At 45.5% G+C, this 26,800-nt stretch overlaps 1 protein-coding gene across 2 annotated transcripts in view; it reads left to right on the top strand.

The window, feature by feature from the left end:
- UGGT2 (UDP-glucose glycoprotein glucosyltransferase 2) overlaps positions 1 to 26,800 on the top strand; it is a 292,503-nt gene that overhangs the window by 166,630 nt on the left and 99,073 nt on the right. For both annotated transcript variants that reach the window (XM_030567566.1, XM_030567556.1), the window contains 3 exons: positions 11,044 to 11,139; positions 12,780 to 12,882; positions 19,699 to 19,778. In XM_030567566.1, coding sequence (XP_030423426.1) covers positions 11,044 to 11,139; positions 12,780 to 12,882; positions 19,699 to 19,778 — 279 coding nt within the window. The remainder of the gene's footprint in view (positions 1 to 11,043; positions 11,140 to 12,779; positions 12,883 to 19,698; positions 19,779 to 26,800) is intronic.

Raw genomic sequence — 26,800 nt, 5'->3', positions numbered from 1 at the left:
TCTGCTTCTTTTATTCCTGCCCTGCTTCCTGGAGAAGTCCTGCCTAGACTGGAGAGGGTAGAAGCACGGGGGAGGATGGGGCTTAAAATACTTTCTCTGAGTAGCAGGAGGATGCAGCTCCAGGGACTTCAATGTTCCATTTGAATCCTTTTAAGCTATGGAGCTTGGACCCAAGGGAGATTACTGATGAACCCAGGATGCTGAGTAACACACATCGCTTCCTCAGACACCCTAAAACCTGCATGGTGCATATCAAAAGCTCAGGCTCTTCTTCCAGAAGCAGGGGCGGCTCCAGGCCCCAGCACACCAGGCACGTGCTTGGGGCGGCGTGCTGCGAGGGGCGCTCTGCCGGTTGCCGGGAGGGCGGCAAGCAGGGTGCCTTCGGGGGCATGCCTGCAGAGGGTCTGCTGGTCCCGCAGCTCCGGTGGACCACCCGCAGGCGTGCCTGCGGAGGGTCTGCTGGTCCCGCGGCTCCACCGAATCTGCGAGACCAGCGGACCCTCCGCAGGCATGCCTGCCGGAGGTCCACCGGAGCCGCGGGACCGGTGAGCGGCAGAGCGCCCTCCGTGGTATGATGCCGTGCATGGGGTGGCGAAATGTCTAGAGCCGCTCCTGTCCAGAAGAGAAGAGACAAGAGCTTTCCTGTGGGGCGGCTTGGTCTAGGGAGACGAGCTTTCCTGTGTGGCTGGTGGGCTCCAGCTGGCTAGGGTCTCCTCTGGCCACGGAGGAGGGGAGACTCGGGGCTACTCCAGGCAGAGGAGGGGCTCAGAGCTCTGGCTGCAAGGGGAGAGGGGGTTTCTGGGCTCCAGCTGCAGGGGGTGGAGGGGCTCGGAGCTCCAGCTGCACAGTGTCGGGGGGCTCGGGACTCCGGCCCTGGGGGGAGCATGGGCAGAAGGGGCGGAGCCAGGGGCTAGCCTCCCCAAAGAGGGGCCCCACCGGCCACTCAAGTCCATTTGCCTTGCATTTGTTTTAACTGCTACTGCCACTTGCCTGTTAGTATCTGCTACAGATTTTAGCAGCAGCTGCATCCACTGATCTGTCTGCATTCTAGGCTGCAGCTCATCTGGGTGCACTCTGGTTACCCACCATTGTCCAGGAAACTGTATATCTCTCCCAGTCATAGGTTTAAATGAAGTTATGCCATGTACTGCTATAGTTCTGCTAATTACCATTAAGATTAGTGGGAGTTTCTGGTCCCAATCCTTACCTTGCTGATATACCGCCTTCCTCAGGACAGTTTTTATTGTTCTCTTCGTTCTTTCTACCTGTCCTGAGCGTTGAGAGTGTCCTGCTCTATGTAATCTTTGCTTAATACCAAATGTTTGGCAGAGTCCCTTTGTGGTTTTGCCCACAAAATGTGATCGTTGATCAGAATCAATCTCTTGGGGAACATCCCATCATGTTATTATTTGCTCAGCTATGATGTGGGCTGTAGTTAGGTCAGTATTGTTTTGTTAGGTAATAAAGCAAGTCCTCACTCACCTCTCCAACACCCAAGTTCGTGCGGAGTTGGAATTTGGGCACACAATTCTGTCAGAGACCAGACAGCAATGCGTTGATCAACGGGCTCACACTACCCCAAAAGCTTTAGAATAAGTGTGGCCCCTTTATTAGGGGTGAGCATCAATATTTATACACAGAAGTAAACAAAGTGATTAATAAAAGATAATGGTCATGCATAATCAATCAAGATTTTACAGGAAAAGCAAGTTTAACAAGTAAATGCATAGAGATAAAGGCTAATGGCTACTTGAGGAAGGGGGTGTCATGAGTAGTTTGCAGGTCAGTGCTTTGTTCAAAAAAAGGTTCAGAAAGGATTATGCAGAGACGGCCAGTCTGGGTGTTTTTTTTTTTGCTCCAAAGTTCACCAAAAGTTTAGACCCAACATTCCTCCATTTGTAGCTTTGAGATAACTATTAATCAAAAAGCTACACCCTATTTCAAGATCTCAAGGGCCGCTTGGCAATTTCAGCCTGGGCCAATTCGAAGAGAGTAAGGCTTTTAGCTGAAGTGGGAAAAGAATAAACTGACTTACATGAGTTTATGAGGGAGGGGACACACTGAATACAGCAACACAGTATTATAAGGACTACCATGGCCCCAACAACACCCACCAAGAGGTTTTTAACCCACCCAAATCCGGGCAGCCAATTCCATAAGGCTCCCCACCAATCATAAGGTGGCTGGCCAGAGGAGTAGTTTTTAGCCATTTCCCTTAGGTGTTTGGTACGTTGAAAAGTGTCAGAGTAGGTGTCATTTACAAAAACACAGCATTCTTCATTTATGAGGGCGCAAGTTCCTCCCTGGGCTGCTAACATCATATCTAAAGCCATTCTGTTTTGCAAAGCCAACTGGCGCAGCTGGGACATTTCCCCGGCCTGATTCTCAAATAAGGATGCAGTTTCATTGGTCAAAGATTCTAATAGTCCCTGTAGACGGATGATGGCACCCTTCAAGCTAGTGTGACCAGCCCACCGCTGCCAGGACAAACCATCACGGAGATTAATATCTCTGTCAGTTTCACGGATGTTACGAACGTGGGGAAAATGAGGGGGAGTGAGGGAGATCCGAGAAGGCGGTGCTAGCCATGCCAAATAACATGACCCTGCCCAATCAGGGGAGAGAAAATAATAAGCCTTGGGCCCGCACACCCAGTATGTTCCATATAATGCGTTTTGGGTATTCCATTTCTCAAAGTAGGAGGTAACCCACCACCCGTTGTACCACTGTTCCCCCGGTAACGCAGAGGGGTCGTTGTGTGAACTGCAGAGGCACAATTTGGTAGTGTTGTCCTCAAAGGGCAGTGTAGTACTGCTTGAGCAGTTGTAGAAGGCAATTGTGTATCCTTTAACAATTAGTTGGACACCCTCGAGATCTGAGCAGGTCTTTTTAAAAACTGACTCTGAAAACCTGCCCCTCCATGAAAAAGTTAAAAAGGTTGGATCGGGGTGAGGGATCCACATATGGGATAAGTGGGATGCGCAAGGCTTGAAGCCAAGATTTTTACTAAAGGCGGTGCCATTAAAATATATGTTGCATTTACTTGTTCCCACAAAAGTTGACCCTTTTTCTTTAACAAAACACAGTGATCCTGTTTGATTGGTTACCCTGAGATATTTGTTAATTGGCACTTCTGTTTTGTCCCATGTAAGATTGGGTTGGACTGGATCTTTTATTCTAGTCGGTGGCATCCAAGTCATATTAGCAGTGGTTAGGGGAATGGGTGTGAAGGGGAGTCCCTGTGCTGCATTTACTGGAAATTGAGTACATACCCAGCAATCACTTCTATTTCCTAAAATACGAGTTTTAACCTCGTGGGAATATCTAATAAAAGCATTATCTTCATAAGCAGAAAATAAACTAAAAAAGCATAAAAAACATACAGTTGTCAGAATAAAGGGTCCTCTCATTTTTTTCGAGTTAATTTAAGTCTAATGTCTGAGAGAGGTAAGCTGGTCCACTGGTCGAAGGCAGTGTCCTCAGTGGTGACAAGAGCTGCTGGTCCGTCACTGTGGTCCACTACGGCTGGCTTGACGTGGGAGTGGTGGATCCAAGATTTGCGTCCTTCCAGGAACACTGCAGTCTGGGTTGTCAAAAGAACCTGGTGGGGTCCAGTAAACCTTGGCTGGAGGGTGTCGTCACGAACGAACTTTTTGGCCCAGACGAAGTCCCCTGGTTGGAACGGGTGGATTTGTTCCTCCAGCGGCACGGTCTGGGAAAACTGCGAGGCTTTCCAAAGGGTACGGAGGCGAGCCTGTAGGGAGAGAAACTGACACGCAGTCATATGATCCCCTCCCAATAGTGAAACATCAGCACGTGGTAGCGCCCCGCCTTTGAAAGGGGGGTGTCCATAGAGCAGTTCAAAGGGGGATAATCCCAATGCGCGGGTTGGGCGAGTACGAAGGTGAAACAGGACCAAGGGAAGTACCTGAGGCCACTTTAATCCTGTTTCCTGACAGTATTTAGCCAATGTAAACTTAAGTTCCCTATTCATACGCTCAACTTTCCCGCTAGACTGGGGGTGGTAGGGTGTATGAAAGGAGTGTGAAATGCCCAGTCCTTGTTCTAAATGGCCAAGGACATGACCAGTAAAGTGAGGTCCGCGATCTGAGTCGAGCACAAGAGGGATGCCAAAACGGGGTACAATATCTCTAAGGAGAATCTTCGCCACTGTGGCAGCAGTACAATTAGCAGTAGGAAAAGCTTCGACCCAGGAAGTCAGAGGGCAAACCAAAACAAGGAGGTGCTTTTTCCCAAAAGCCTTTGGCATATCTGCAAAATCAATTTGAAGATGTTGAAATGGAGCAGCAGGCGGAGGTCTTCCACCCTTAATTTTGTTAAGAGGTGGAGCAGGTCCATTACGCTGACATGTGCTGCATGCTTTCACTATTGATAGGCAATAGGGTTGAATGCCTGGAGCATACCAAAAGCGAGCGATAGTGTCCACGAGGGCGTGCGTGCCATAGTGACCCCCTTTATCATGGTGCCAGCGAACTGCCACGGGGTACGTGGAGCGAGGGAGGCAGGCTCGGCCATCTGGCATAAGCCAGGTCCCTTTGACCAGAGTGGCCCCGAGGCTTTCCCATGATTTTAGTTCAGCAGCGGGTACTGGTACGGGGTGCGGTGGAGTAAAGGAGGAGGTTGCAATAGCCAATGTGGGCATGGCTAAAGGTAAGGTGGCAGCCTTCTTGGCGGAGGCGTCAGCCAGGGCATTCCCACGGGTAACGGGGCTGCTATCTTTAGTATGGGCCCGGCAGTGAACTACAGCCAGGACAGAGGGTTTTTGGAGGGCGTCCAAAAGCTTGTGGATGAGGGGGAGGTGCTGAATGGGTTTACCGGCAGCTGTCTGGAAACCTCAAAACTTCCAGAGGTGGATATGACAATGCACAACTCCAAAAGCATATTTGCTATCAGTAAAAATGGTAACGGTCTTACCAGCGGCCAACTGGCAAGCTCGGGCCAGGGCATAGAGTTCAGCGGCTTGGGCTCCCCAGTTGCCTGGCAGTGAGGCGGCCTCTTGAATGTCCCATTCAGAGGTGACAGCATAACCAGTGAAACGCTTGCCATCAACATAGAAGGAGCTTCCGTCCGAGAAGAGGATGCAATCGGGGTTGTCCAGTGGCACGTCAAACAGGTTGTCTCTTATCTGTAAGATGCTGTAAACTACTTCCACACAGTCGTGCTGGTCCTGGGGGACTGGCAGGTCAGGAAGCAAGGTAGCTGGATTAAGGGGTCCACACCTTTCAAAAATTAGGTTAGTGTCTTCTAAGAGTTCGGCCTCTAGCTGTTGCTGACGATGGGCCGAAAAGACTTGGGTTGTGCCCCTACGCAGAAGGGCTGACAAGGCATGAGAGGTCCAAACCGTGGTAAAATGACCCAGGGTTAGGCTCTTTGCCTTTGTGATCAGCAGGGCAGCTGCTGCCAGAGTCCGGGTGCAGGATGGGGTTCCCTGAGCGACAGGGTCGATTTGCTGAGAGTAAAAAGCAAGCGGGAAATGGTGGGGCCCGCTCAGCTGGGTAAGGACACCACTAGCAATTCCGCCCCTCTCGTGGACAAAAAGGTGAAAGGGTTTGCTGTAATTGGGGGGGCGGAGAGACATGGAGGAGGCCACACTGTCCTTGAGTAACTGAAAGGCTTGAATAGTGTCCGGGGACCACTGCAAAGGGTCAGGAGCAAGGTTAGCAGTGAGTCGGTGGAGCGGTTTGCTTAACTCCCCGCAGGACGGCAACCAGGGGCGACAGAAGCCAATTAATCCTAAGAAACCTCGAAGTTGTTTCTTGGTGTTCGGTAGAGGGCAGTTTTGAATAGTCTTTATGCGGGCTGGGTCCATCTGTCTTCCTTCTGGGGTTAACAGGAAGCCCAGATATCGGACCTTCTGTGAGACCCACTGAATCTTTTTAGGGTCTACCTTGTGGCCTCTGGTGTGTAGGTATAATAAAAGTGCCTTACCATCGATGCGGAGGGCAGCTTCTTCGCGATTACCTAATAGGATGTCATCTACGTATAGGACCAATGTGGATCCCTGCGGACTGGTGAAACCTTCCAAGTCGTGGCGGAGGCACTGGCTGAAAATCGTGGGGCTGTCTCTGTAGCCTTGAGGAAGTCGTTGCCAGACATAACTTTGTCCCTCCCAGGTGAAACCAAAGAGATACTGAGAGTCTGGGTGCACAGGAATGCTGAAAAAAGCTGATTTTAAGTCAATAACAGTGAACCACTCAGCATCCCAGGGGATTTGGCTGATGATAGTAGCTGGGTCAGGAACTACTGCATGAAGAGGGACCACATACTGATTAACAACTCGTAGATCCTGTACAAAGCGCCAACGAACAGGGTCTCCGTCCTTTTTAGGAGGCTTTTTGACAGGCAGTATAGGGGTGTTACAGGGAGTGCGCTGAGGGCGGACTAGCTTTTGTGCAATGAATCCCTCAATAATGGGGCGGATGCCCTCCCGGGCTTCCAGAGACAGGGGGTATTGAGGGACTGACGGGGGGGTTAAGGAAGGCTTTACCTGAATCCTTACGGGCTCTGCCGAAAGGAGCAGGCCAACATCAGTGTCAGAAATTCCCCAGAGGGTTGAAGGCAAGTCAGTGAGGTCAGGGGAGAGAGAGAGAGGTGTTTCCCAATTACCCTGAGTAGGGGCCGAATCTCCTAACACTGTCATCAATAATCCTACCCCTTCAGGAGTGCAGGTTAAAGTAGCCTCAAGCTTACAGAGTAAATCCCGGCCCATCAAAGGGATCGGACAAGCTGGGGAAAAAAGAAAACGGTGAGAAAAACATTTATCAGCATAAATAACATTCAAAGGCAAAGTGAGTCCCAGAGACTGTGGGTTGCCCTCCACCCCAGTCGCAGTTTTAACCTCAGAGGATAGCCAGGGAGAGGGGGCATGATTTAAAAGAGAGAAAGTAGCCCCAGTATCAATGAGGAAAGAGACAGGCAGTCCCTGGACTGAAAGGGTTAAACGAGGCTCTTTGCTGGGAGGGGAGAAAGTGAGAAAGGAGCCGGCTAAAGACATTAAGGAAATAAGACCATCACATTGTTTGCCTTCGCCCCCGGGGTACCGTCATTGAGGAGGCTGAGTTTGCTGCGGCTGCTGCTGTTTCCCGTAGTTGATCCAGGCCTGGGGGATGGGCTGAGCTGGTGGTGCAGGGGTGTATTCCTCACTTGTATAAGCATCTGCGGATGCAACCAGACCCTCTGGGCGTCCCCAGGGGCATTCACGTTTAAAGTGACCAGGCTGTCCGCACTGAAAACAATTTCCTGATGGCTGGGGTCGCCAGGACCCTCTTCCCCGGGCACCCTGGAATCCCCTGCCACGGCCACGGCCTTTGCCTCGAACACCACCGTGAAAAGCTAAAGCCATCAGCTTATATTCTTCCTTTTTCTCTTTCTTTTTACTACTTTCCCTTTCTTTCTCCCAGGCAAAATCAGCTACTTCCAACACTGAAGTGACTGACTCACCTCCCCAACCAGGGCGAAACTTTAAGAAGTAATCCCTTACAGGGGGCACCGACTGATTCACAAAAAATGAAATAAGAGTAGGGTGGTCTGCTTCTCTCTCAGGATCCATCTGAGTGAACATTCGGGCCCCCTCCAATAGCCTCGACCAGAACTTTCTGGGCGGCTCATCAGATTCCTACCGAATCTGCATGAACTTAGCCTGATTAGGCAAGCGGCGAGCCATTTCCTTGAGTCTCTCTAACAATCGCTCTCGGTCTGTTTGCAGCTGAGTCAGCCTTAGCTGAGTCCAGTCTAGGGGATTCCAGCCAGCGGCCAGATCCCGCCTATCCATCCAAGTAAAATTAGCTGCATTGCTATCTCCCCATGTCCTTTCTGCCATCCACAATCTACTACGTTCTTCTCCGGTCAAAACTCTACTTAACAACTGATCCACATCCGTATAAGTAGGATTATAACTTAAAAACAATCTTTCTAGAAGTTCTATGATCTTTCGGGGATTTTCCCCAAAAGACCCTGACAACTGTCCCCACTCTTTCAAATCCCATTCTAGCCATCCTTTATATTCCACAATACTAGCATGTTGCAATCGTCCATCATTGCCCATATAAGGTTGATCGTGCACCTGTAAAGGCATCTCTATAACCATACTTTTATTATTCGCAAGAGATTTGACGGAGACATCCTCTGGGCTATCCTCAGGGGGGGGGGGCATGCACCCTGCTGTACCTGCTTGGACCTAAGCCTAGTAACTACTCCTCCCGAGGTTTGCCCCTCCAATTCCTCCTCATCCTTCTGCACAAATTCCAATCTGGGATCCTGCAGATTCCCCTCTGCTACAAGGAGAGAGTCCCCCTGCGGAGGAATAGGGGCAGGTGCAGAGGGGACCAGCTGACGAGTCAAAACACGCCGTGGTCTACACCCTTCATCGAAATAACCTGGAGGGGGTTCACTCTCGGGAGAGTACCTGACTGCCATAATTTTTAAAGATTTCCACAGCTCTGCTGCTGTGTCCCAACAAAACCAGTAACATAACTGTCCCGGATGGTCTTTTTCGATCTGGCTCTTTACTCCTCTTAAGGCAGCCTGTTCGAAAGAGCCATACGAAGGCCACCTCATCTCCGAGTCGGCCAATACCGCGGTATACCCAGTCCAATTCCTTACACATAGTGTGTACAACTTCTTCCTAGACATTCCTGTCTGTACTGGGAGTTTCCCTTCGTTCCATAACTTATTTACAATCCCCAACGGACTCTCAAGAGGCACGCTAGTCCCTTGACCCATGGTGTCTGACAGGAGCCCTCCAACTGGCGTTTACCCTGCTGTCCAATACACGACCCCTCAATATTGAATTGGCTGGGAGAAATCTCCTGTGGCGCCTTGCCAATTCATATATGAGTGGTCTGACCACTGGACAGAGGTACCGCACCAGAAGGAATCCCGGACGAGCCCCCAAATTGTTAGGTAATAAAGCAAGTCCTCACTCACCTCTCCAACACCCAAGTTCGTGCGGAGTTGGAATTTGGGCACACAATTCTGTCAGAGACCAGACAGCAATGCGTTGATCAACGGGCTCACACTACCCCAAAAGCTTTAGAATAAGTGTGGCCCCTTTATTAGGGGTGAGCATCAATATTTATACACAGAAGTAAACAAAGTGATTAATAAAAGATAATGGTCATGCATAATCAATCAAGATTTTACAGGAAAAGCAAGTTTAACAAGTAAATGCATAGAGATAAAGGCTAATGGCTACTTGAGGAAGGGGGTGTCATGAGTAGTTTGCAGGTCAGTGCTTTGTTCAAAAAAAGGTTCAGAAAGGATTATGCAGAGACGGCCAGTCTGGGTGGTTTTTTTTTTTGCTCCAAAGTTCACCAAAAGTTTAGACCCAACAGTTTCATGTGGGTATCGCTTCAACCCTTTTTGTAAATGCATCCACTATTACTAGGCAACATATATTCCCTTTTGCAGTCTTATCTAATGAGCTAATATCAATTTGCATTCATTGGTGACCGAAGGGTCCTTTTACCAATCTAGTATCTACATTACTGGAAGCATAAGGCAAGCAATTATTTACATACTGCTCTATATCAGGTCTCATATTTGGGGATCACCCTGCTGCTTGCGTTTTGCTGAGAGTTTTCTCCATGTCCAGGTGTCCATTATTATGGCTTAGGGTTATCATCTCAGAACTTATTTCAGTTGAGGCAACTGACATTGGCATATTTTCTCTCATTTTGGTGGCTAGAACCAATCCTGTATCATGCTGCCAAGTTTTCCACCCTTGATGTTCCACTTTAGCTACAAGCCTTTTCATTTCTGGATCTCTTTTCTGTAGGGATATTAGATCTATTTCTTCTGTTTTGTGCCCGCCTGCTATTGGCGCTAATTGGGAGTTGTGGCTGCCACAATGTCCCTCCTTGGTTCCTGTCTTAGCTTCCTCATTTTCCCCGTTATTTTACTGAGCCTCCTTTGTGTCTTTCTTGTAAGCCTTTATCTTTCCCATTTCTACTGGCTCTGTTCTCTGCTGTGCTAAGTGTCAAAGATAAGATAATTACCCAGCATGTGCAACAGGCTTGTTATCTGCTGATCTCATTCCTCTTTTCTTCCACTGGGGCATTCAGTCTACTACAATTCTTAATACCCACTCAGAATCTGTGAAGATAGCTCCCTCTTATCTATTGGTGTATTTTCCAGTGCTTTTGCCATTGCCACAGTTTCTGCTGCTTGTGCTAAGTGAGATATACACTGTTCCCTAGAAACAATCCCATCTGACACCCTTACTGCAACATATCTTGTGTATGGTTTTCCTTCATTATAGTAGCTAGACCCATCTACAAACCAGATTACATCCACTTTTTCTATCCCCTAACAGTGCTTCACCTCGGAACAATAAACAGTCCTCTGGTGGGATTCCAAGCAGGGAGCACTCGTGCTGTTCCTTTTCTGCCATAAGACCATATGAAACTGGAGCTAGAACTGACACCTTTTCCACGTTCACATTTTTATTTAATAATGTTAATGTCCACCTAGCTATTCGGGAGCTAGAAACATGGCCATCATTAGTCTTTCCTGTCAGCACATACTTTACCAGAGAGTGGGGTGTTTTAAGAAACACTGGGGACAGTCCTATCAAATATTCCCGGTGTTGTTGGGCCCAAATTAATGCTAACACTTCTTTCTCACATAGGGTAAATTCCTGCTCCATCCCATTTGATTTTACAGTCATATGCCCTGTTTCATGATCCTGACTAAGCACTGCACTCATATCAGTATCAGTGGTAGCTAACTGTAGTTTGTTTGTTTTTTAAATGACAGAAGAAAATTAATGATGGAGATAAAACAGTTAAAAATTCAGTTAAAATGGCACGGAAACTCTAGGAATAAATAAGATGCAGCCAAAAGATGGACTGATTAGCTGTGGCTGCTCATGGGAGTTGTCAGAGGGAATTTTTCAGTGAACAACAGCAAGAAATCATATTTTACATAGTCTTTTATGCACACAGATATACATTGAAATTTAATCTTTTATTCCCTTTTTGTTAGAAAAATCACATATTAACTAAGTTTGTTTTATTGTACTAGTGGCAGTGATTTGATTATGAAAGTGGATGCGCTTCTCTCTTCATTGCCTAAAACAGTCATTAGACAAAATGTTGAATTTCTCAAAGAGCAACACAGGTAAGTTCAGTCTGTCATCATAATGCATATATAGCTATGGCATCTTAATATTAAATGTTATTAATGCTTCAGGTACTGTATGCAATCTTCTAGAACTTCAATAAACATTTTGTAGTGTTAAAAGAAGAAACTGATTTTACAGACAATTCAGGAAACCAATGAGCAACACAGTCCATCTTAATTTCATTACTAGTATATTGGTCAGTAATGGTAAAAGATTGACACATTTTATCTATTTCTAATCAACACTGAAAAAGGTGACAAATAGAATTATATTGAGTGGAAGTGGGGGTACTGGGAGAGAAGAAGATGAATCAGTACATTATATTTACTTACTAATTTAAAAACCTGAAAGTAGTTAAACAAAATAGCAGGAAAACTACAGCTACAAGAGAACCTCAGTAATCTGCACTGATATGGAAAGACCCAGTAGAGATTATTGAATTTTGTGGATTACTGAGATGACATAGTATTCTCTCATGGGACTGTAGGATGTAAAACATCACTCGCACTGGCTACACTCCTGGCAGCACCTAACTGATACATTGTTTAGTGAAAAATAGTGGAAATCCACTAATCGTATTTACAATGCATGATTTATTATCATATGCATTTAATGAGAGCCTACTATTCATTCCTATGTCTACAGCTTCCTCTAATCAAGGAGCTATGATTAATACATTATCTCCTTTTTAATCCAGTTTGTCAAAACAAATTCTTGTCTAGGAGGGACAAACAAGTTCCTCCATTCTATTATATTTAACATTACCGAGTTTCCATTTTTATTAATGTTTTAAATCAAATTTCTGTCACTGTTGACTCTTGATACTTTCAAAATCTGATGATTCAGGATAGAGAAAGGGATAAAGTGGGGCTGGAGACTGGTGACTTAAGATTGAGCTTATGATTTTGGACATTATATTAAAGACTTTTTGGATTATTTTATGACTAAGTTTTCTGAGGTTTGTGTAAATTTTATTTGACATTAAACTAGCCCAAGAAAGGGCTACTGTGACTTACAACATAGACTATCTGGAGTATTTGAGTGGGTAATAGGGGAGGATGCTTGTAAAGCAACCCCTGGCTATGCGGAGGTGCTCAGTAGGCAGCCACAAACTTGTGTAGTCAGTAGGATCAAAGACCCCCCCTCTGCCTCCCCCAAGGAGCAAAATGGATATAGGACGGATGGAGAAAATTGTCTGTCTGTGAGCTGATCAGTAGCAAAAGACCCAGACCTTCCTCCTGCAACTTTTGCAAAAGCAACAGGATGAAAAGTTTTCCAACCATCTACAGTGGGAGGAGTCCCAAAGTCAGCTCCAAAGGAACGCTCAATAGGCAGCCACACCACTACACTGTGGTGATGGAAACCTGAGGAAGATTCTGGCTGATATTGCTTGCATGAAAGGTTTATAATGAACAAAAAAGTGAGTATTTCTGTTAATATTATGCTTTTCTGGACACTTTACAAGGAGACTCTGATGTATGTTTGGAGCAATATCTTATATTGAAAAATTCTTAAAGGTGATGTAAAGTGCTAAAAATATGATAAATTCAGAACTAAGAAAACTTGTTGATTGTTATTTTCACAAGTTTAATTTAGAATTTTTCATTTCACTTATGTTTTACATCTTTTTTAACAGCATAGTAAAAATAGATCCTCAACAGAATGAACCATTCTATGATGTTATTGCTATTGTTGATCCTTTAACAAGAGAAGCACAGAAGATGGCACATTTATTGATTGTAAGACAATGACAATTTCTTTTAATTTTGTAGTTTTGTGTACTTTATCTTGTACTAAGCATGTTTTTCTTTTTCTTATTTTGGCATGAAATATATTTATGTACCTGAAATATAAAAAAAAAAAAAAAATTACAGCCTAACATTTATCTGAGAGACTAATTTAACTTAAAACGGTCAAATATACATTTAACAATATAAAAAATGAATGTCTTCATTGGAAGATATATCCATAAAATCTAACCTAATTTCAGTGCTTGAATGGATGTTCCTTCGGGTGGCTAGTGCTACTAAGAATAACCAAGAACAATCCTCTGTTGTGTGTAACTGTTGATTATCTAGAGCTGTGGTTCTCAACTGGGGGTTCATGGCTCCCTGGGGGGCCTTGAGGAGGTTTCAGGGGATCTGCTAAAATAAATCAGAGAATACAGAAAATAAATGCTGTTTCTCCTTGCTCTGTCTGGACACATGGACTTTTTTTTTCCTTAACCAGAGAATGTGTTAATTTTCGTGCATGATATGCTGAAACCTACTGACTTCAGCAGGTCAGTCATTAGGGGAGAGCAAGCAGGGCAATTGCCTGGGGCCCCACGCCATAGGGAGCCCCAGGCAGCAGGGCTTGGGCTTGGGCTTGGGCTTGGGCTTCAGCCCTGCTCAGTGGGGAAAATACAGGCATATTAGTATTTAAACTTAATATTTAGTTTTTTATTTGTGTATTTATATTATCCATTTCTTTTTTATATTGTGTGTATGTGTGTTTAACTGTATGACTTCAAATTTAATATAACTTTTAATCTACTGGATATGCAGAAAAACAATTGTTCTGGCACAGGTGGACTATGGATGGGCAGGCCTTAGAAAGAAAATGGTTGAGAAGCCCTGATCTTGAGAGAGAATACTGTGGATACAAAGCTGCTAAAATTACCTTCCTTTCTCATGAGTCATATTATGCCATACCTTTAAGACCACCCATATGACATTTAAATTTCTTGCTTTGACTTCAAGGCCCTCTACAATTTTGCCCTATCCTGTCTTGATTCCTGTTGCAGTCTGTTTTACCTCCTTCCCCTTGAAAATGATGCAAGCCTCACACAGTTGTTTCTTTTTTCAACTCCCATTTTCATGCATTTTTCCATGATGTTCCCAGTGCGTAGGATGTCCTTCTAATCTTGGTACACTGGACTCCCACTTGCTTCTCACTCATAACTCTCCTGAGGATGAAGCCAAGCAAAATTTTGATCTCATGGGAAATTCTGATATTTGAACATTTGTTTTTGTCCCAAATATCAATTTGTCAGAGAACAAATTGTTCTGAAAAATTCAGTTCAGAAGTGATGAAATGTTAAGCTTTAGCATTTCCAATCAGAATGAAAAATTATGATGTTTCTGAATCAAAATATTTTTGTTTTGGGTTGATGCACAAACTGTATTTTCCTATTGTGGTACATTGCCTCCTGAAAGTTGTAGTTCAGGTCTGATGTTCCTGGTCTTCTTTATGAACTGGACTCCCTGGCTCAAATACATCTCCCGTGATGTACCTGCAGCTGTGTAACTCTCATGATGCACAACGCCACTTAGTCAAAGGAAAGGCTGCTTTGCATCATGAAAGATGCCACCCACCTAGGGAGCCCAGCCCAGGAGAGAATGGGGACCTGAACTTCATCTCCCAAGAGGTGAGTTGCAGTTTAATGTTGAAATGAGTCAAAACAAAACATTTTGAGTCAGTTCAGCAAACCAAATAAAAATATTCAGAAACTGCATTTTCTATTGAAAAACTATTCAGCTCTGCCTATTTCATTATGCCCTACAAATGTTAAACCATTACACCTTCTCCAGAAGAGTGTATTTGTTTAAACAAGCACATACATATATAAAACCCAAAGGGAAAAGATTCTAAGTTGGGTCATCTCTGGGTATCTTGTCTTGTATATGTCTGGCATCAAGACCGTAAGCTCTTCTGTGCTGGGTTTATATTTATATTTTGTTTTGTAAAGCACCAAACATTTTCTCGGTGTTCTACAAATAATAATAATGGTAACTATCCATGGCATAAATCCTATGTGTTACGTAGTGCAACAAAAAAATTAAGGAGTCATCCCCCAGTAAATGATTAGTGTCCCAAGCATTTATGAGCAGTTTAAGCAAAATCATTCATGATTTGTGTGCTCTGGTAAAAAAACAGAATGCTTTCAATACCTTGTATCATTTGGTAATCACTTCAAACTAGTCTCATGATACTGTATTGGAGAAACTTAAAATTGTTGTGTATTAAGACTATAAGAAGATGAACAGGCTTTTGTTAGGTTACAAAGGCACAGTTAGGAGTTCCAGATAATCCAAAAACTAGTCTGAGGAAAGTGTGACACTTAGGGCTTGTCTACATCAGAAAGTTGCAGCGCTGGTGAGGGAGTTACAGCGCTGCAACTTTGAAGGTGTACACATCTGCAGGGCATCACCAGCGCTGCAACTCCCTGTTTGCAGCGCTGGCCGTACTCCCGTTTTGTCTCGGGTGTAGAGGATCCAGCGCTGGTGATCCAGCGCTGGTAATCCAATGTAAACACTTACCAGCGCTTTTCTTGACCTCCGTGGAAGGAGGAAGCCTCTGGTAATCAAGCTGATCTCCTTTCCCGGTTTGCTCTCTCGTTCCCGGAACCCCGAGCAAGCAGGTAAGGAGAACCGCTTGCTCGGCAGTTCGGGGAACGAGAGAGCAAACCGGGAAAGGAGACCAGCTTTGCCGCGGTTTGCTCTCGCGTTCCCGGAGCCACCCTGCAAACCGCAGGGAAGGAGACCTGCTTGCTCGGGGCTCCGGGAACTAGAGAGCAAACCGGGAAAGGAGACCCGCTTCGCCGCGGTTTGCTCTCGCGTTCCCGGAGCCACCCTGCAAACCGCAGGGAAGGAGACCTGCTTGCTCGGGGTTCCGGGAACGAGAGAGCAAACCGCGGCGAAGCTGGTCTCCTTTCCCGGTTTGCTCTCTCGTTCCCCGAACCGCCGAGCAAGCGGTTCTCCTTACCTGCTTGCTCGGGGTTCCGGGAACGAGAGAGCAAACCGGGGAAGGAGACCAGCTTCGCCGCGGCTTGCTCTCGCGTTCCCGGAGCCACCCTGCAAACCGCAGGGAAGGAGACCTGCTTGCTCGGGGTTCCGGGACCGAGAGAGCAAACCGCGGCGAAGCTGGTCTCCTTCCCCGGCTTGCTCTCTCGTTCCCGGAACCCCGAGCAAGCAGGTCTCCTTCCCTGCGGTTTGCTGGGTGGCTCCGGGAACGCGAGAGCAAACCGCGGCGAAGCTGGTCTCCTTCCCCGGTTTGCTCTCTCGGTCCCGGAACCCCGAGCAAGCAGGTCTCCTTCCCTGCGGTTTGCTGGGTGGCTCCGGGAACGCGACAGCAAACCGCGGCGAAGCTGGTCTCCTTTCCCGGTTTGCTCTCTCGTTCCCGGAACCCCGAGCAAGCAGGTCTCCTTCCCTGCGGTTTGCTGGGTGGCTCCGGGAACGCGAGAGCAAACCGGGAAAGGAGACCAGCTTCGCCGCGGTTTGCTCTCCCGTTCCCCGAGCAAGCAGGTCTCCTTCCCTGCGGTTTGCAGGGGGTTCGGGAACGCGAGAGCAAACCGCGGCGAAGCGGGTCTCCTTTCCCGGTTTGCTCTCTCGTTCCCCGAACCCCGAGCAAGCTGGTCTCCTTCCCTGCGGTTTGCAGGGGGGTTCGGGGAACGCGAGACCAAACCGCGGCGAAGCTGGTCTCCTTTCCCGGTTTGCTCTCTCGTTCCCGGAACCCCGAGCAAGCAGGTCTCCTTCCCTGCGGTTTGCTGGGTGGCTCCGGGAACGCGAGAGCAAACCGGGAAAGGAGACCAGCTTCGCCGCGGTTTGCTCTCCCGTTCCCCGAGCAAGCAGGTCTCCTTCCCTGCGGTTTGCAGGGGGTTCGGGAACGCGAGAGCAAACCGCGGCGAAGCGGGTCTCCTTTCCCGGTTTGCTCTCTCGTTCACGGAACCCCGAGCAAGCTGGTCTCCTTCCCTGCGGTTTGCAGGGGGGTTCGGGGAACGCGAGAGCAAACCGCGGCGAAGCTGGTCTTCTTTCCCGGTTTGCTCTCCCGTTCCCCGAACCCCCCCTTGAAGCCGCCCAACAGCGCTGCAGTGTGGCCACATCTAACACCACTTGCAGCGCTGGTTGCTGTAAGTGTGGCCACTCTGCAGCGCTGGCCCTATACAGCTGTACTAATACAGCTGTAACTACCAGCGCTGCAAAATTTTAGATGTAGACATGGCCTTAGTAAGCCGAGCTAGATTCCTTGAATCAAATGCAGCCTAAGTATACTAGAAAACAACCTTATGACTCTGAACAGTGTTAACCTTCCAGTTTTAATTGCTGTTATATTTATCTGCTTTCCTTTATATAATCACCAGAGAATTCAGCATTAAACCATGAGTTGTCCACAAAACAAAAGAAATGTGAGCAAGAAGTATTATTCTCATTTTTTATATAGCACCTAGGTACCAGTACTATGGAGATGTGTGCATTAGAAATGACTACAAACAGATAGAAAGAAATAAGAGACTAGGTGGAAATACTTCAAAAATTGTGGGATGAAGTGTCTTACACATCACTTATCCATCATTGGTAATATCAGCATAATTCTTGAAAGTTAGCTACTTTGCTGTTGCAGAACCAACAGATTTCATAAGAGAGAAAACATTAGCTTTAAACTGGAAGGTACAGATTAAAAAAAGTTTTAATACATAATGCAAGGAAATGAAGACAACAGCTGTTTCTAAAAAAAAAATTAATATTTTGGAGAAAAAAGTATTAAAATTTAGATTATGGAGGCTATTCCATGCTGGATCAGAACTAATTTTAGGGCAGGTCTATATTTTACCTAAATTAACTGACAATAATCTTTCTTAATTCTTAAGATATATACTGATTGTTACTGAAGCTTTAGAGAGGGTTTGAAAGGAGGCTGAGCTTTGCAGTGGCATCACCTAGTGTTCCCCCTGGGCTTCTGGTGCCTCCTGTTGGCAACTCCTCCAGAACTGGGATGGCCTGCCTTTTGGTGGGTGACAGCTGAGCCCAATTTATCTCAACTTCCCTTTTAGCAGTATCTGTGTCCAATGAACTCTAGAGGGTCCTGTGTCCTTAAAATGAAAGGAGCCTCAGTCTGTTTCCTAGCCCCTGTAGGAGGTTCCCCCTTGCCACAAGGCTTCCAATGTCTGTCTTCTCTTTACTCCTGAGAGGGATGGAAGGGTGTTGGTTAGGGAACCCCAAGCCCTTCCACTCCACCAGACTCTGACCGAGGGCCCTATGAGAGACAACCAATGTCAGGCGGCAGGGCATACCTCAAGACTGCCTCCCTGGGCCACTTCCTACCATCCATCCCCCTCTACAGTCTCAAAGTCTAGCTTAAGATAGCAAAAGGGAAAAAAAGCAGGGGTAACAGTCTTCAGCCCAGGGTTCCCAAACTTTTTGCCTGCATGACCCCATTTTGAGACTTACTGTTTCCTGTGACCCCAAACAGCACAGTCAACACAGCGACCAAGCAATTCAAGGAATTTGCCCATTCAGCATGTTATTTAGTGCTCTTTAATGTGAGACATAGTCTTGCATGTTGCAACACAGCTTCCCCAAGTCTGGCAACACGTTAGAAATTGCACATCTAATCTCTGGTGTGACATCAGTGGTAGATGGATATTGTGACCTGATGGACACAAGTGCATTGAATCCACCTTCACACACACATGTGCTTGCAAATGTCACCATCAGTTTCAAGGCATGTGTTGAGAGTGCAGTATAGTCATTCTTGACAGTGAACCAGACCTCTGGGAGAGAAAGTTGGACATATGTTCCTCTCAGGCTCGATTGTAGGAAATTTTGATGAGCTCTTTGTTTTGAGCTTTTGGCAAATCCATGGCATCAGGCTTGCAGTGAAAGGGATTTCACACACAGTCAGACTTTGACATGTCCAAATCAGGGGGAACAGGTTTCAAACTGTTGCTTCATCTGGCTGAGATACTCAGTCGTCATCTATGTGGGAGGCTAAATAATTTCATTGTCAGCCAGGAGTTTGCAGCACGGAGACAGTGATTTAAAACAATTCTTTACTGAATGCCTATAGGGTACTCTGGGTCGCATAAAAGAAGATATGAGCCCTGCCTTAAGGAGTTTACAAGACATTGCAGATTCCCATTTCAGAAAATGCATACACTCTTATCAGCTCAAGCAGAGAGAATGCTCTGTTGATAAGCTTGCTGCCCACAAATAAGAATCTTCTGGATTCAAGTCTCTCACATGGATGCTTACTTAGCTGGGTGGTGCTAATGACAGAGCGGCGTTCGCACAGCCAGCTCCACACAGCCTGGATCTGCTCTACAAATGTCAAGCCAGGAGGTGAGACATTTGTGGAGTAGGCCCAGACATGTTTGCGGGCAGACATCATTGTCTCACAAACCAAATCTTGCCTGTTGGATCCATGACCCCATCTACTGATACACAGTTTGGGAGTTGTTGAGGTAGTCCCTCCCTTCCCAGTGGAGACTTCTGTAGCAACTTTGGTCAGGAGATCTCAGGGCAGATCTGCCCTGTTCTCTCATCTTCCCCCATCTGATTTGTCTGGCTCCATTTAAAGCCCCTTGCTCTAGCTGGAGCATGCTCTGCAGGTTCAGGGGAATGGAGTCACCTGGGCCGAGCACTACCCCTTAACCCCTTCAGTTCTAGTGTGGAGTTAATACACCCCATCACAGTGGAAAAAAGATTTGTCAAGAGAATAGTTTGTTTTCAATGCCAAGGAAGTTTGATAACTACCAAAACCCATTTTTAATATGGAAAAATTCTTGTTTCTATTAGGTACTTGGAGATATTGTCAACATGAAACTGAGGTTGTTTATGAACTCTAGATCTAAGTTGTCAGAAGTACCTTTGAAGAGGTGAGTAGGAAACTATAGCTGTTCTTTGAAATATGTGATATTATATGACTAAAAGATGGTGCAGTGATATAATCTTCTCAAGAATCAGTAATGTTTCAGGGAGGCTGATTCCTACTGCTGGATCAGTTAGTTTCCCTGAATTTAAATTGAATAGTACTGTAGCGGTTTATACATAACAAGATACATTGTGTGAGATGAAAGTAATTAATGAGAATATATTTTTCAAATTTAAAATCACAAAAATATTTACATTTAAAAACACCGATTGAAAGTTTCTTGTCCATTGTTTTTTCTTCAACAGTTAATCTCTCAAACATCAAAAAGAGTTGAGAGAGCTACACATGGGGTCTTTTAACTAAAATGCATAAATCCACTTCATTTATTGGTGACAAATATTTAATCCTCATTCTTTCTTTAAAGTGTTTATGGAATTCCTCCTTGTTCTTTAGTATTTCCATTTTATTCTCTTCTGCAACCCATCAAATTGTTTCACCTAATTTTCCATGAAGGTGCTTATTTGGAATAACACTTAGACAAGTCTTAGAAAAAGTACTTGGGCTTGTCCCTTTTGCAAAACTCAAGACTATTTCTTCAATAAACATTTTGAAAGAAGTGCAACTCCTTGTTCTAAGGAAGGTCATGAAACTGTAGAACAACACAAAGATCAGAAGCACCTGCAAAATCTTAGCATGACTGCTCTAGGATGTGCCATCAACCAGCCATCTTTCTAAAAGGCAGGACTGCTCACTTTCAAGATTCTTGAGCCCTCACAATCTTTGACAGATAATACTAGAAGTTTTCTGCTACTGTTATTCCCTGGAGCTGAATGCTCCCCTGCATCTGTTCTTCTTTCCCTCTCTTAATAAAGCCAGTTTCCTCAGAACAATGATCCTTTGGTGTGTGCTCCATCTTCATTGTTCTTAAAAAATGGGAGGATTACAAGAATTGATAGATCTCAAAAGACTGATCAGATGGATAAAGAAAAGTAGACTGAGGGTACGACTACACTTGCCAGCAGCGCTTTGAAGTTTTGAGTGTGGTCGCAGCACCAGCGCTGGGAGAGAGCTCTCCCAGCGCTGCACGTGCTCCACATCCTCTACGGGTGTAGCTTGCAGCGCTGCGAGCAGCGCTGCGGCACTGTTTACACTGAGGCTTTACAGTGCTGTATCTTGCAGCGCTCAGGGAGGTGTTTTTTTCACACCCCTGAGTGCGAAAGTTGCAGCACTGTAAAGCGCCAGTGTAGCCATGGCCTGAGAGTGAAGACTTTCAACAACCCTAGTGACTGTGGCCAAGTGTACACTACAAAGATTTGTCAGCATAGCTATCTTGGTCAGGGGCGTGAAAAAATCTGCACCCCTGACCAACATAGCTATGTTGGCATGCCCCCCTGTGTTGATGCAGCTATACCTGCAAGAGTCATTTTGCCAATATAGCTTATGTTGTTTGAGAAGGCAGTTTACAGTTTACCTGTACTGACAAAAAATCTTCTTATGCTGTTATAAACTGCAGCTTCACTAACAGGCTCTGATGGTATAGCTATACTGGCATAGCTGTACCGGCAAAATCCTTCTAATGGCTAGCTCTTTGTCTGCAGGAGACTTTCTAATGTCTGTGGCTGAAGTGGTCACATACTTTCATCTGCCATAGGAGAGTCCTAAGTTTCACATATGAGAGTTTACACTTCCAATAATGGATTTTCTCATTTAGGGCTAGTTTAGATGGTGAGTTAATGAATAGAAACTGGAGAATAAATCTACAGTGCACTAGTATGGTGTGCACAAACAGGCTGTGTGGACTCTGATATTGCATACTCAGAGTTTCCTAGTGCACTTTGATCTATTCCCATTTCAAAGCAGAGTAAATCTAAGTGATTTACAGCAGAGCTTGATGTGCACAAACTCACTGACTAGACAAGCCCACAGTCTCTCTTTAGTCCCCAGAAACTTAATGAAAATGTAGATGGTTCCGATGGTTAGATTCAGACACCAGGGAATCTATCTTTATCCTTTACAAGATCCCCTTCATTAAGAATGCTTTGTCCCCAGGTCTCTTGCACCTTTGTCCTGGCCTTTGTGATCTATCTTGTCCTGGAGGAGCGCAGTTGGTATGGTGGTTTGTAATTCAAAATTCAGTCTTTATCGCAGCTGGGCTTGATCCATTAATTGTTTTCAATATTAGGACCAAAACCTCAAACTGCAGTGTAAATTGACTGGGAGTTAGTTAATGGGCTGAAGCATGGGTCTGATTGTTCACAGCACTCTAAGCCATGCAGAAGGGGGCAGCCACATTCTGTACTTGCTGGAATTTGTGCATTGTCTTCACATTCAGTTTCAGATACAGTGAATTACAGTAATCCAACCTGGAGGTGACAGATTCATGGATCGGTGTGGCCAGGTCTTCATTTCTGAGAAAGGGACAGAAGTTTTCTAGTGAGCCAGAGGTGAAAAAAGACTTTTTTAGATACTGATGCTGTCTGGTCATCCATGTTTAGTGGGGAGTCAGATAGGACACAGAGGGTTGGTACCGTTTTGACAAATGGTGGCTTTAGGTCTGCAGTGGAAGGTAGAAGCAATGTCTCAGTTGATTCTTAAATGCACTTCCCTCTTCTAATAAGCATCACTTCATTCTTGCCTGGTGAAAGATTAAAATGAAGAATAGCTGTCTACATCCACTCCAAATGATAACTCACTTTGGGCGGTAAAGAAGACCTTATTATAGCTGGAGTCTTCCCTAAAGATACAGGCCTCTAACAGTTCATTGGTCTCTGCTGCTCTAGCTCTGCTAGCATTCTGCATAGACTTTGTATCCTTGGCAAGACTTCACACGTGGACCTACAGAAATTTCTACTTTGAATATGGAATCTTTCATATGGAAAATGCTGTCACTGGAAAATATCCATTTTGGAAATAGCTTCTCCTTCACCCTCCCTAAACTGAAGTGCAAGATTGCCAGTTTGTCTTCTTGATTCAGTTGTTCTCATAGTATAACTAATTGGTATAGCATTTCTGGTACTTTTGTTTAACTAAACAATAACTTTAAAGTACTCCAAAGCTTGTGTGTCTCACCAACAGAAGTTTCTCCAATAAAAGATATTACCTCACCTATCTTTTGTAACCCATAATTAGGTCCACTTCTTTGTTTTCTGCTTTAATTTTATATAATAATCAGGAAGCTGGGTCACTACCAAAATAATTAAATCATTTGTTACATATTTTGAATTCCCTTGTTTTTGTGCATTCTTTCAGGCATAAAATAGGTTCTGTGCAGGAAATAAATAATTGTAGAGCTTCATAATTGCTAAGCCAATTTGAACTTGCTCACATATACAGAATGGTCTCATTCTTCTGGTGAATATTCTGCCTCCTGTCTTCTTTTGGCTTTCCCATTAACACATATGTTCTAAAAGTGATGAATGTGTAATACTTTTGGTTTGAATTAACAATCAAGCATTTGCTTTTGTAAGGATTTAATTGTGATGCCTGAGATTCTTCTTTAAACATATTGTCACACTTAGTCCTTTCAGATATTAATAAAATGGAGCTTTGAAAAATTTCAGATACCATGGATTATTAGGGATTCCAAAGTGTTTGAGGGGTAAAGTAAAAATCTCAAAAGAATATTAATACTTTTATTTAACAGTGTTTTATTCAAGACTAGCAACATAGTTTGGTCCATTGTGATTTTAATTATTTCCTCTTTCTGCAAGTGATGGTCTCTACTATATTCCACTGAGGGTGATGCACATGCGCCTGGAGCCGGAGATTTTCAAAGTATCATTGCTCAGCTGTCTACGCATGTGTCCTTATATTGCCATATGGCTTCGCCAGTGGTGGTAAAGGGCGAGGCAGACCTTCTGCAGCTCCAGTTCCTTCTCAACGCCACATGGTCTGAGTTGGAGCTTCTGCTGACCTCTTGTTCTTAGTGACACGTTTTCAAAAAAATTTACAAAAACAGTTCTTATTTTCATTCATAGTTAGGATTTTATTGTTTTTCGTTGTACTTTGGTAACTCCTAGCAGTGGGACTCCACTTCAGTGGTTTTTCCTGCCAAACATACTCCCCGACCCCAGCTCCTGCATCTAGGTAGTGGATTCTGCTAAAGATGCCAGGATTCAAAGTCTATGCTTCCTGCCCTTATTCATTTTCCATCAGCAGCAAACACCAATGCTGTTTGTACTGTTTGGGGGAAGCCCATATTGCCTCCAGGTGCAGTATCTGCCTCTCCTTCTCTGCCTGTATGCAGGAAACCAAGCTCTCCACCTCAAGAAGCACCTCATGGAGGGAGCCATGGCTCTGGAATCAGATCCTGGCCGGGGAACACCCCATACATCAGCCTGAGCAATCCAAGAGTGCTCCCCCTACTGTGGAGCCTCCATCAGGATCCGCCAGTACTAGTGCTATGGACCCTGCATTGGGGAAGCACATGCATAAGCGTGGCAGTAAGGCTTCCTCTAAATCCAAGAAGGATGCTGCATCGTCCACAAGTTCCGGCCACAGAGGAGCTACACACTGCAAGACACACTAGAGCAGTGGTCCCCAACCTTTTTGTGACCAGCAGCACATTCATGTTTTCAGAAGAGTGTGGTGGGCGCCAACAATTTTCCAAGGCTTATTTTGTATTTGTACATTAAAAAGTACAAAAAAAGTCATATTTAATATTACATAATATATGAATCCATAAGATAAAAAGGGTAATTTTACATGTAAAAGGTATTAATTAAATTATTTGGCAATTACTCTTTCACCTGACCATGTGAATTTGCTCTCTTTTATCTACCTGTAAGAAAAATTAAGGAGTTTTTACAAAATGTCATACAGTTTTCATCTTATTTATTTTAAAAAAGTAAAACATTGCTGAACTGCTAGTCCAAATATATTTATTATTCTTACTTTAACATAGAATGAAGCCTGCAGCCCCAGTGTTCTCTGTCCCCGGCAGGGGCGAGGCCGTGGCTTCTCTCCAGCTTCAAAGCCGGAGAGAAGCCATGTCCCCGCCCCTGCCAGGGACAGAGAACACTGGCGCCCGCAGCCTGCAGCCCCGGAGTTATCGGTCCCCAGCAGGTGTGGAGCTGCGGCTTTTCTCCCCTGCTGGGCACTAGGCGGGCGCACATAAATGCCCCGGTGGGCGCCATGGTGCCCGCGGGCACTGCATTGGGGACCACTGCACTAGAGTGATGAGAGGCCAATCTGTTTGCTTGGCACAGGATCCCTGGGTATCCCTCATGCCTTGGCTCTGCTGGCATTCCATGAATTTTAGTTTCCGAGATAGGCACTTTTACCAGTTCCAGTCCTATCAAGAGACTGAATACCATAGACTCTGGGAGAATCAGAAGCACTCCTGCCCTGGCGAACTGTTCACCCTGGGAGGAGCAAGATCTCTGCCTGTTCCGGTGCACTCAACTCTGCAGAGAGCACCATCTCCTGCATTACATCTACCTCCTGCTGACCATACCTCTCCAGTGCATCCCATTCTGGTGGCTCCATTGGCACTGCCATTCATGCAAGACTCTGATTCCTCTGACTATGAGGACCCAGATGTTTGGCACAGTCTGTCACGTCCATTCCAGAACATGACTATCAGAGGGTTCTGATGATTCTGTAGCAGTTTTTTTTCCCTTGGGCACAAATACAACAACAGCAGGATCAACCAGGTTGGCCATATTGGAGTTTATGGCCCCAAGTTTATGTTTATGGAGTTTTGGATCAACCAGGTTGGCCATATTGGAGTTTATGTTCCGAGACTTTCAGAACAGTCTCGTTCGGCTCAGGAGAACTCCCTTGTTTCACCGCCCCACCCTTCATCCAGTAGACATTCAGAAATGGCGTTAGATGATGCCCCAGTCAATCCAGTACCAGCATATCCAGAGAGATTCTCTTCATCATCTCCAGACACTGCTGTTTCCTTGACCTCTGCCTCCCTGCCAGATGACTATAGTCAGTTTCAAGAACTATATAGAATAGCCAATGCTCTTGTGATCCCACTGGACGAGGTGCAAGACAGTCAGCACCAGTTACTAGACATTCTTCACACATCAGCACTGCCGAGGGGATGGCCTTACCAATCAGTGATGCCATTCTTCAACTGACACACACCATGTGGCATTCCTCAGCCACGTGTTCACTAACCCTGAAGGGAGCTGAGAAGAGGTACTACATCCCCCCCACAAAGGGTCAGTATAACGGGGTGCACGCCATGCCCCTTCGGTTCAGTCCTTCTCCCCCTCTTCTCAGAGACTCAGGGACACTTCAGGCTGATGCAACACTCGTGCTCTTCATTTGTGATCAGGTCCGCACCGCCAGTTTCCAACTATATACAGGATTTTTACCATAGTTTGGCCTACCACAGGCCTGGCCACCCACAGACTAGATGACTCCCACTTCCCTCTCAGTCTGAGCCTGATCTTTCCCTCCTAGTCTCCCTGCCCCCTTTTGCTCTCACTTCCTCTCGTCCTTATAGCTCCTGCTAACACGGTTGGCAGGTGTGGTCAGTTACCAGGCAAGTGTCAGGATATCTACCCAGCCCCAATCCAATCCCCCTGATTGAGGCTGGAGTGGCAGGAGCTGATTAAGACCTCTCTAGCAGCACCCTGCCACAGTCAGAATTTTTATTTTCACACCCTCCACCTAACTCATTAGTAATACAGACTGTGTCAGACAGACCAAAGAAAAACACCCATTCTTGATTCCTGGCAGATGGGGAGGGTAATAGATTGGACCTTATGGGTTGAAAGGTTTTTTCCTGGCTGGACTACAGTTCCAGATCTCTAACCACTTGGCATTGATGGCCAAATATGACTTTATAAACTATAAACATATAAGCTACCTCAACAGGATCATATTTGATTCCAAGTGATTTTATAGGAAGGCAAGTTGGTCACCAGGGCCATATTTCAGGCTACAGTTTATTCCATGGACATGGCCTTGCATGTATTGGCAACTGGAATTGTCATGATGAGGGAATCCTGGTTACACTCCTCAAGTTTCCCTGGAGAGAGGTGCAGAACACAATCCGAGGACCTTCCT

Source organism: Gopherus evgoodei, chromosome 1 (assembly GCF_007399415.2).
Source record: "Gopherus evgoodei ecotype Sinaloan lineage chromosome 1, rGopEvg1_v1.p, whole genome shotgun sequence".
NCBI classification, from domain to species: Eukaryota; Metazoa; Chordata; order Testudines; family Testudinidae; genus Gopherus; species Gopherus evgoodei.
The sequence above is the reverse complement of the archived record's forward strand: the minus strand, read 5'-3'. Positions and strand labels throughout refer to the sequence as shown.